Raw genomic sequence first — 11,831 nt, 5'->3', positions numbered from 1 at the left:
AAACTACCCAGCAGGTTGGGCAAACATTTAAAACAACAAAATCAACTTGGGCTGTTTTAGCATTTTTTAGAGTGTAGCTTTATTATTCATTATTAGTCTCTTGATCTGTTTTTGTACAGCCATATTTTAGTCAACAAAACAATCAAATGTTTTTTAGTAATCTTGCATTCATGAATGTGAAATTTGGTCAAATTTATTAAATATGCATCATTGATTATGTGGCCTGTATCCTTTCAGGACGCGCCTGTACGCACGCGCGCATGCGCACTGTCCTTCCATGAGCTTGCATATATATATATCCATAGTGACAATAACAGCTACGGGCCGCGGCGTCTCCCATGACAACGCCAGCCGGACAATGAACGAGCGCCCGGATGACAGAAGAGACACGAGCAGATATGTATTTTTGAATTGGGACATATTTACAAACGTGTTCTGTCCGTTTACGTCATAATTGCTGAATATCTCGCGGCGCGCCATGTAGCGGAGGCCGCGCTCGCTCGCGCTGGACTGACTGCGCTGCTGGGCGGGGAGGGGAACGATCAGACGCCTGGAAGAGCCTTCAGAAAACGCGTCGGGAATATTCGCGCATCTTTAAAGCTGGATTGTGGATTTTACGCGGGGATCGAGGTAAATCTCGCTCTGCTGGTGCTCGGGTCGCTCTGGCGGCTCTGATGGTGTCGCTGACAGGTGCAGTCAGATTATATTTCTGTGATAGTGATAGTAAAGCAGCTCCATTCATTCATAATCTCTCGTTTGCTGAGCACGCATTGAGGATTGCATTTAGAAATACCTCATATAGGCATTCATTACTTTTGAATAATCATTCATCAGTGCTGCTGTCTCATCGTGGGTTATTGTGTGTGTTCCTTCATTAAGATCATTCATTGTTTGGTCTGATACACAGTCTGGATCAGGATCAGGATGTTGGTTTTGTCTGCCTGGGCCTCTGATCTTTTGGTGTTTGGACACTTTCAATTACTGTCTTTATACAATAAAGGCAGGGCTTAGTATTGTGATAGTACCATGGTAAAGTGATGGTATTTAACATGGTACATCACAGTTAAAGTGTCATTGGTCAAATGTGCAGCAGTACATGTTGACAGCAAAATGTTTTGTACAAGCTATATTATTTTATGGTAAATAAATCATAATTTTATTATTTTTATATATATATATATATATATATATATATATATATATATATATATAAAAATAATAATTTGTATAAAAGAGTGAGTGATGATAAAAATATAAAAATATTGAGAAATATATTATAGCTATATTATAGCAATATATTATAGCTATATTATAGCATATATATATATATATATATATATATATATATATATATATATATATATATATAATATTTTATGGTAAATAAATCCTAAAAGTATGCACTATATATATGCACGCACACACAAAGCACGCAGATTATATATATAAAATATATATATATATTTAGTACAAATTAGTACATACTTTTATGTATATATATATATATATATATATATATATATATATATATATATATATATATATATATATATATATATATATATATATATATATAAAATAATAATTTTTGAGTGATTATAAAAATATAAAAATATTGAGCAATATTAGTGATAATTTTTTACATTTATTTATAAATACTCAGTATTTGATTAAGGCATAATGTAGATCACAGAAAAGATTCAACACTTTAGGAGAACTTTCTATTTCCCCACCTCATTATATAGGCTGTCAAAATATTATATTATTCATATGTCATATTTTAAGACGATAGTATATAAATATCATTCTAGAAAGCATTTTATTGGAGAAAAAATGTGTATATGCCCCCAGAGTGCAGAATGGGTCATGAATATTTGGGCATGTTTTCTAGAAGTAAATATTAATGTATACATATAAATCTGTGTAAAACTTTGTTTTTTACTAGTCCATAAGCATATAGATGACTTCAAAGCAAAAAAAAACTATTTTGTTCAATCAAATCTCCAAAATAAAGACCAAAAAGCACCATAAAAGTAGTGCATATAACACTTTCAATATTTCAAAATCTTCTAAAGCCGTATGATTACTTGATGAGAAATAAAAGGAAAAATGAAGTAATTTGTTTTGCGCACACTTCGCCATTTTCATATGTAAAAGAGCAGCATGGACATTCTGTAGGATAACTCCTTTTTGACTAAAATTTCATTATTATTTTTTTAGTGTAAACTGTTTGTTTAAGATGTTTTCAATGCCTTTTGTATGTTTAGGATGGATGTAGGTGCGCTCGCAGGTGGGGACTGTGGCCCCAGAAGAGCAGATTCGGCTGAGGGAGGACTTGAAATCGTACCGCTGGAAATGTACGACTCGGCCCGAGCAAAGATAGAAGCTAACCTCCGCTGGTTGTTTGCTAAAGCGTACGGTGAAGGTAAGTGGATCTCCTTTCTGCAATCCCTTCTTACAAAAAGTGGTGGTATTATGAAATTTATAGGTTCCCCAAAACCTTAGAAATACCATTCTTAGTGCTGGACACTGCGTTCTGGACACAACACAGTCACTCTTGTTTTTTTCTTTGACTTCTATTGAACTGCTTTCTTTGGATGCTGGCAGAGATATATAGTGACTGGCATGGCGGAAATAGTTCTGATGTGGCAGAAGTTGTGTGTGTGTGTTTGTGTGTGTGAAGCTTCTTAGTCAGCAGTTCTCAGAGGCTTCAGTGACCACGGCTCCACACTGACCAGAAGAGAGGTTGGGAAAGGACCGGACGTTCTCCCAGTGCTCTTCAGTTGAGCCGAACCTTTGGAATAAATTATTGTGATTGATGAATGAAGTAGAACCCTATGAAATTCCTATTTATTTTTTTTCCCTAAAATTCCATTTTTTATGTTTTAATTTTTCTGAATTCCATTTTAATGGTTAAATTAAATATATATAGAAATTATATTTAGTAATCGAATATATAATGTATATATAATGCAATTTAACAACAACTTATTTAAAGTTTTATAAAAATTATATTTTTAGTGCCAAAAGGATGAATTCCATTTAAATTTTTTCCAAATTCCATGTTTTTGTTGTTGTTGTTTTTTTACAGAAATGGCGCTCTGCTAAATGTTTTTCTTTGTCTATTTTAATTTTTCTGAACAGAACAGTGAAGATCATAAATCATAATATTACTTAAATAAAGTTTTAATAATATTATTATTATTACTTTGACAGTATTTTGACAGTATTACAGTATTTTCTACTGTACAGTTGTAATATATTTCTGTCACAGTTTCTTCAAACCCTTATTTTGACGGGTTGTTGTGAAGACCTTTGTTTTTCTCTGTCTAAATTATATGATGGTAGTTTTTATCGAATTCAATTGTGAAATGCTTATAAAATGACTCTCGGAGCAGCTCTAGTCTCAGCCTCAGAAGTCACGCCCACTGACCATTGGCTGAACGTCTGATGCACAAGGCACACAAAATGGGAAAGACTTTGGGAGTTTTGAAGTCTCCATCTGATGTTTTGTGTATCGCATTTTGTAATGATCCACCTGGAAACAAAGCCGTCATGATGCCAAACCCCCTTATGGAAAAAGAAAGCCGTCGTGGTTGCAACTGTGACAATGAGCGCTTATCAGCTGAATTTTCAAGTATGTGAAGTTCACGGCGCCATTGTTGCAATAAACTTGCGCAGTGTTCTTGAATTAATAATTTATTAGATGCACTCCGGTCTGTTAATGTAAGAAACATCGATTTTACATTTTCACGCCCCTAAACATGACTCAGAACAAAAACGACTGTGATCATGTTGGTCAGACGTCCTCTTGGGTGGTCCTTGGAAAATGAAAGCTCTGATGGAGTTCAGACCTTCTGCCATCAGTCTGAAGACTAGAGCAGCTCTGGAGGTGTTCATGTCCTCGTATAGTGAGACGGCAGATGCTGAAAACACGAGCGCTGCTCATTCACACAGAGACACACAGAACATGCAGACTTCAGTCTTAAACAGCAGTCTTTTTGCACTTTAAAGGGTACCTATTATGCCCCTTTTACAAGATGTAATATAAGTCTCTGGTGTCCCCAGAATGTGTCTGTGACGTTTCAGCTCAAAATACCCCACAGATCATTTATTATAGCTTGTCAAATTTGCCCTTATTTGGGTGTGAGCAAAAACACGCCGATTTTTTGTGTGTCCCTTTAAATGCAAATGAGCTGCTGCTCCCACCCCCTTTCCAGAAGAGGGCGGAGCTTTAACAGCTCACGGTTCGGTCGCTCAACAACAACAAAGCTGGAGAATCTCACGCAGCCGAAATGAGGATTGTCAGTAACGGTGTTCAGCTTTACATTGTTCAAACCGGAGTCGACACTGATGGAGAGACTCAGGAAGAAGTTACAACTTTTAGAATGAAACTGGACGTTTCTGAATGGTTAGTGGATAAATTTATGTAGTTGCTGTGGAGTTGATTCAACTCATCGACTAGCATGTGCCGAACAAGCTCATTGTAGTCCCTACCATCCGTTTGTTGTAGTCCTTAAAAAGTGATTGCCTTAAAAGAAAATATCTCCTTTGCATTGAACTTTGAGCGTTTTAATTTTCAGATGTTGTTTATGATCAAACAGCAACATTACACACTACCTAAAGTTAAAAAAGTCAAATAATAATCAACCACCCATTTAATATTCACAGACACTAGTCCATATCACCTTTTGATTAATTGTACAGCCCTACTTTTGATTTATTCAGCCAAATTCCATGACATTCCATGTTATAATGTAAATTCCATTTTGATGACTGGATTCCATCCGTGTTTTCTGCATTGTGGAAATCATAGGGTCCCTAATTCAATTCATTGCACATTTATTTGCATAGCGCTTTTCACAATACATATCGTTTCAAAGTAGCTTTACAGAATATGCATGTTTCGACATTACATTTTAGAGTGATTGTTATTAGAGGTGACTGTGTCCAAGTAATGTCCATATTTCAGAAATGTGCAGTTCTAAGATAATGCAAATCACACAGGTAGTTAACATCATTGGGGATGCACTGATATGAAAATTTTGGCCGATACCGATAACCGATAATTCTTTATATTCGAAAGCCGATAACCGATATATTGGCCGATAAATCTAAATCCAAATTTTTGTATACTTTTTGAGAGCCTGATTGCAAAAACAAAAGTCTCACCATTAAAAGCCATATCCTAAACACACAATATTAATGATGTTATATTATATTACTATAATTTTATGTAGCTTATATGACAGACTTGTGGTGCACATGTTGCACTTAACTGTATTTTCCTTTTTGAAGTGATTTCAATTATATTTCAAGCAATTCAAAACCATCATGGTGGACAGTGCGCATCTGAAGTGTCTCAGCTGAAGGAAATAATCCATTATTTATCGGCATTAATTTGGCCAAATTTTCTTATTATAACGATAACATTAAAAGTGAACATATATCGGCCGATACCAATATTGTGGCCGATATATCATGCATTCCTAAACATTGTGTATTCATTCAGGCAGAAACAATGATCTCATTAAAGTAATAATTTCAAGTTGTGAACATAATGATTACAGTATATAGAAATTTGGCAGTGGTGCAAGTTGATTCAGAGTTGGCATCATCTGAAGTCCTCGCAGGGGTTGGCGTCGTTTCTTCACAGGTGTTGGGACATCTGAAGTCTTCGTAAGAGGCCGGATCCAAACTGGAGCTGGTGTAGTCTCTAGTTACCCCGGGATGGGCATCCCAAGATAAAACGGAAAAGCAGATGGAAAATAATTAGCGTAGCTGCTGTTCATAACATTTCAAGCATCTGATATAACTGGAGTACTGATGTACTCATGAACGTTTGTGCATGTGAAACACGCTGGATTTGATAGGCAGGGGGGAAGGTGATGATGATGGCGTGTGTTTTCTTACAGCAGAGTGTCTTGAGTTTAATCGGGGGACAGAAATAACGCCGTCAGTGTTACATCACAAAGCCTACAGACTGAAATAGCTGTGTGTGATTGTGGGAGAGCACCGGTGTGTGAACGTGCATACGGTGTGTTGATAAACCTGAGTGATGCTAAATGATTGTTAGTAACTGGAGGTCTCATAAATCTGGTGAACAAAAAACATTAATCTGCATTTAAACTAAAGGTAAAAATAAAGGATGCTCTGAAACAGAAAATGCTGATACGATAATCTTGTATTTTAGGACCAATAGGTGATATCATGGCTATATGATTTTAAATTTACACAATACTCATTGTTTAAAAGCAGCTTTACAGAAAATAATGATTTTAATGTTTGTAATATCTTTATATCTTCATGCTTTAGCAGATTAGAGTTTTGGGTGATAATATAGTTTATATTTGGCAATGATACAAGCAATCAAGCAGTTGGTGTTTGCTATGTAGTATACACTCACTGGCCACTTGATATACAGTGGACCATCTTTTGCCTTCAGAACTGCCTTAATTCTTCATGGCATAGATCCAACAAGGTGCTGGAAGCATTCCTCAGAGATTTTGGTCCATATTGTCATGATAGCATCCGACAGTTACTGCCGTTCCTCCACATCCCAAAGCTGCTCTATTGGATTTAGATCTGGTGCCTGTGGATTCAGTTTCAGTATAGTGAACTCACTGTCATGCTCAAGAAACCACTTTGAGATGATTTGAGTTTTGTGACGGTGCATTATCCTGCTTGAAGTAGCCATCTGAAGATGATGCACTGTGGTCATAAAGTGATGGACATGGTTAGCAACAATACTCGGCTGTGGCGTTTAAACGATACTTGATTGTGCCAAGAAAATCTCCCACACACCATTACACAAGCAGCAGCCTGAACTGTTGATACAAGGCAGGATGGATCCATGCTTTCATGTTGTTTATGCCAAATTCTGATCCTTCCATTTGAATGTCGCAGCAGAAATCGACACTCTTCAGACCAGGCAATGTTTCTCCAATCTTCTGTGAACCCGTGTGAATTGGAGCCTCAGTTTGCTGTTCTGAGCTGACAGGAGTGTCACCGGTGTGTCTTCTGCTGGAGCTTATCTGCTTCAATGTTGGACGTGTTGTGTGTTCAGAGATGCTCTTCTGCGCCTCGGTTGTTACAAGTGTTTATTTGAGTTACTGTTGCCTTTCTGTCAGCTCAAACTGGCCATTCTCCTCTGACCTCTGGCATCAACAACGCTCACTGGATATTTTCTCTTCAGACCATTCTCTGTAAACCCTAGAGATGGTTGTGTGTGAAAATCCCAGTAGATCAGCAGTTTCTAAAATACTCAGACCAGCTTGTCTGGCACCAACAACCATGCCATGTTTAAAGTCACTTAACTCGCATTTCTTCCCCATTCTGATGCTCAGCTTGATCTTCAGCCGATCATCTTGATCATGTCTACATGCCTAAATGCATTGAGTTGCTGCCATTTGATTGGCTGATTAGATATTTTCGTTAATGAGAAGTTGAACAAGTGCACCTAATAAAGTGGCAGATGAGCGTATATCACCCAAAGCGAGTATACTGTATGTATGTCGATAAAGTTGGGCATACTATATTGTGTGCAGAATTATTAGGCAAGTTGATTTTCTGATCATATGTTTTTCTAAGCACATTTTACCAATTCTAAACCACATCAATCTTAATAACTACTATTAATATTGTATTTAATCATTTATAAGTGATATATAATTGTTCATGAAGGCTGGAAATGAAAAATGCCTTATATTCAGTGCATAATTATTAGGCAGGTTTTCTTTTACAGGCAAAATGAGCCAAAAAAGAGATTTAACTCAGACTGAAAAGTCAAAAATGATTAAATACTCATGAGAAGGACGCAATACTAATGCAATACTAGAAATTGCAAAGTTAAAGCATGACCAAGGGACAGCAAAAGGCTCATTGGGTCAGCGGGGTCATGCAAAAACAGCTGGAGAAGAAAAGACACGTTAACTGCAAAATAATTAAGAATTAAGTTGAAGAATTAAGTGTGAAACCATCAGGAACCCTTTAGTCTCCAGCTCCACCATTTTCCAGAACTGCAACCTACCTGGAGTCTCCAGAAGTGCAAGGTGTCAGGATCTCAGAGACTTAGGTTAGCTAAAGAATCCTAAAAAATGACCCGCTCTTAATAAGAATCGCAAGCTGAAGTGTTGTAAATACATGAAGACTGGGTTTTACAGGCCTTATGGACAGACAGCTTGAGAGTGACTCCTGAAGGACCAGCACCACATCCTCTTGTACCACTGTTTGAAGGATTTATCTTCCAGAATCTGGCAGTAAGTTTTGGAAGATCATTTTTAGTCCATCTCTGCAAGATGGACATTTCAGGATAAGAGATGGACTAAAAGTGAACTCCCACACCTTACTGCCAGATTCTGGAAGATAAATTCTGTCTTTTCTTCTCCAGCTGTTTTTGCATGACGCCGCTGACCCAATGAGCATTTTGCTGTCCATTGGTCATACTTTAACTTTGCAATTTCTATTATTGCATTAGTATTGCATCCTTCTCATGAGTATTTAATCATTTTTGACTTTTCAGTCTGAGTTAAATCTCTTTTTTGGCTCATTTTGCCTGTAAAAGCAAACCTGCCTAATAATTATGCTCTGAATATAAGGCATTTTTCATTTCCAGCCTTCATGACCAATTATATATCACTTATAAATGATTAAATACAATATTAATAGTAGTTATTAAGATTGATGTGGTTTGGAATTGGTAAAATGTGCTTAGAAAAAAATATGATCAGAAAATCAAATTGCCTAATAATTCTGCACACAGTGTATATGAAAAAAAAAAAAAAAAAAAAAAAAAAAAAAATATATATATATATATATATATATATATATATAATATACATGTATATGTATATATGTTTGGTTTTGTAATGTCTGATAAATTAATTGGAAATTATATAGGTATAGAATTATATTGATAATTTTGATAATTTCCCTTCGAAACGAGCCTTGTCATTATTAAATATAGATCCATATTGATCTGTCTTGATCTGCCTTCACGACCTCATGCATATGAATGAGGGAACCGTATCTAAATTAAGCACCCTCATTTGCCTAATGTTTTAAATGGTCTATGTTTGAAATACTATGCATACCATAACCCTAACCATGCAGATATATCTTTTAAATAAACAAATCTGAATCTAAATGTTCAGTTTCTGCTTGCGCTCGTAATGTTGAGTTATAGTATGTGACTGATTGCCCTTTCTCAGAGACATTTCAGGGTCTGAAACCTGAACCTGCCTCTTCAGCTCAAACAGAGATGAAGACAATTTGACGTGATGTTGTGGGTTCATGTGATGTTTTGCTCTTAAGCTCTTTGTCCACTGTGGAAGGTGTGGTCAGATGTCATCGTGAGGGAAACCCTCCGTGTGTGTGACCCACTTCTGACTGTCAGCCTTTATTTATTAATGAGAAGTAGTGCACACACATTTACTGACACACACACACACACTGGAAACTATCCCTTTAAGACAACCGATCGATGCTTTCTGAGAATTGTTTAATCTTACAAAACCCACAATTTTCACCTGTGACGTCCAATCTTATTTCCATTAATTTTTTGAGAATCGCTTACTCTTGCTTTGAACAAATCCGACCAAATTTAAATCTCTTAATTGCCTTTGAACACTCAGATGTGTGTCTAAATCAATGCTGCACTGATATATATGTGCTACACACACTATAAATACATTATAGACAATATCTGAAATCCAGAGGATCACTTGTATCTTCATCGTTATATATCGCTCAGCCCAAGAACTTAGTCTATGGTAAAACACAAAGGCTTTATTGACATAACAGACTTTCTGTAAAGCTGCTTTGAAAAGATTTGTATTGTGAGAAGTGCTATGCAAATAAATCTGACTGGACTTGAATTTCAGAGTGATGAATATCGTCCTTGGTGTGAACGGGCCACACACACCCACACACACATCTCATCAGGGGTTATTCGACTGTCCGCCACTGTTAATCTTCCTCAGGCTTTAATCTGACTAGTTGACCTTTGACCTCCTACTTTAATGAAACCTCAGAATGACCGTTGGTGGAGGGAAAAAATATACAAAAACAAATCTATAATAGAGTAACAGAAAATGTAAAGGGAAAAGTGGACTTAAACTGATACTCGACAGTGAGCGTTTTCCACCTGCAGGACTTTCGTCATTAACTAAAGCTGCTTATCATCTTGACCGCGCTCTCTTCTCACGGCTAAATCAAGCAAACAAGGTCAAACGCATGAACAAGTGAAATAAACATTGTGCCGCCGCTTAGCTGCATTAGCTTAGCAGTTAGTTATAATTAGCCTAGCGCTGAAGACGTGAATGTATTTCTGTGGAAGTGTTTGTGATTAGTTTGTGTCTGTTTCGGCTAGCGAGATGTTAGCCCTTGACGTGCAGCTAAGAGTGGCTAATCTCAAAATCGCCTGTCTGATATTTTCATTTTCTGTCCGTGAAACATGAAATCTTCACATCTTTTTCCTACAGTCTTTCTACAGTTCTTATTTGTCACTTCACCTCTTACAATTTATTGATAGTTAGAAAAGAGATGACAGTTTTACATTTTACCCAAATTTAAAACAAACATCAACAAAAAAAGAAATTAAATTTTGCATTGAAAATGATGCATATTTATATATATATTTATATATATATATTTATTTTGTTTTATATATTATTATAATTATTATATTTGAATTTTTCTAAATGTTACTTTCTCTAAATTAATTTTATTTATATTTATAAAATAGTTTAATTTATTTTATATTTTAATATAATTATTATATTTATTTTTTTTCTAAATTTATTTTTTAAAATTTTCTACAATAATTATTTTTCTTTTATTTATATATATATAATATATAATATATATAGAGAGAGAGAGAGAGAGAGTGTTATTTTTGTATTCTACTATTATAGATTTTGTTAATATCTTATTATAAATATTTTTTTTTTTCATATTTTTTGTTTTAATTTTAAAGTTTGTCATTTTGTTGTGTTTTTGTCGTTTTTATAAGTGTTTGTTTATAACTGTATAGTTTTTAACAAGTTGTATTTTTTATTTTTAGTTTTTATTTTAGTACTTCAGCTTAAACAAAAATGCGAAATGAAGCCTGAAATACTAAATGAAATATGTATTTTCATATTAAATTTTTTCAGGTAATGTTTATTTTATTTCAAAAAATGAAAATGTTTATTTGTGGATTCATAATAATATAATTGTAATATTATATTAAAATATATTGTTGTTGCAAATCATTAATGTGTTATACTGGTTTATATTGATTTGGTACAGATAGTACAGGTTGTCATAATTCTGTATTTTTGTGTATAAAAACAAGCTCTTTCTCTTTTGTGTGTTTCTCTGTCAGAGCACATCCCGACTGACCTGCGAGACCCGTTCTACACGGATCAGTACTGCGTTGAGCACATAAAGCCTCCGGTTTTATCGCTGCTGCTGTCCTCGGAGCTCTACTGTCGGGTTTGCGGGCTCCTCCTGAAGGGCGAACAAGCGTCTGCACTCACCTCCCATCAGGCCGTCATCCAAACGCTCGCACGACGAGGGATATATGTCAGAGAACCAGACGACACGCCTGTTTCCCATGACGACCTCTCGTCCACCCCAATTAAGATGGTGTGATTTCTGACCTTTGACTTTTTACCTGAAGAGAGCACAGTGTTAGAGGCTTGTGTTAAAGTGTGTGTCTAATAGAGCGCAACAGTCGGGTTCCAGAAGTTAAAATCCCATTATTTTTATCTACAGCAAAGCTGATTTTAGAGTTGGGGAAAAAAAATATATATGCATATCACATACGCATAACATATGTGTTATTTATA

The 11,831-nt window shown here is 35.6% G+C and overlaps 1 protein-coding gene across 8 annotated transcripts in view; it reads left to right on the top strand.

The window, feature by feature from the left end:
- Nucleotides 1-246: 246 nt before the first annotated feature.
- Nucleotides 247-11,831, top strand: part of camsap1a (calmodulin regulated spectrin-associated protein 1a) — a 31,533-nt gene continuing 19,948 nt past the window's right edge. For 3 of the 8 annotated variants that reach the window (XM_048165950.1, XM_048165946.1, XM_048165947.1), the window contains exons 1-3: nucleotides 248-630; nucleotides 2,268-2,425; nucleotides 11,366-11,628. In XM_048165950.1, the coding sequence (XP_048021907.1) occupies nucleotides 2,269-2,425; nucleotides 11,366-11,628 (420 nt within the window). In that variant the 5' untranslated portion in view covers nucleotides 248-630; nucleotide 2,268. Of the gene's footprint in view, nucleotides 691-2,267; nucleotides 2,426-11,365; nucleotides 11,629-11,831 lie in introns of all 8 variants that reach the window. The other 5 variants (XM_048165949.1, XM_048165944.1, XM_048165952.1 and 2 more) reach the window with 3 other exon arrangements.

The sequence above is a fragment of the Megalobrama amblycephala genome, linkage group LG18 (genome assembly GCF_018812025.1).
Source record: "Megalobrama amblycephala isolate DHTTF-2021 linkage group LG18, ASM1881202v1, whole genome shotgun sequence".
Lineage (NCBI taxonomy): Eukaryota > Metazoa > Chordata > Actinopteri > Cypriniformes > Xenocyprididae > Megalobrama > Megalobrama amblycephala.
Note: the sequence above shows the minus strand (reverse complement) of the source record. Positions and strands in the feature narration are given on the sequence as shown.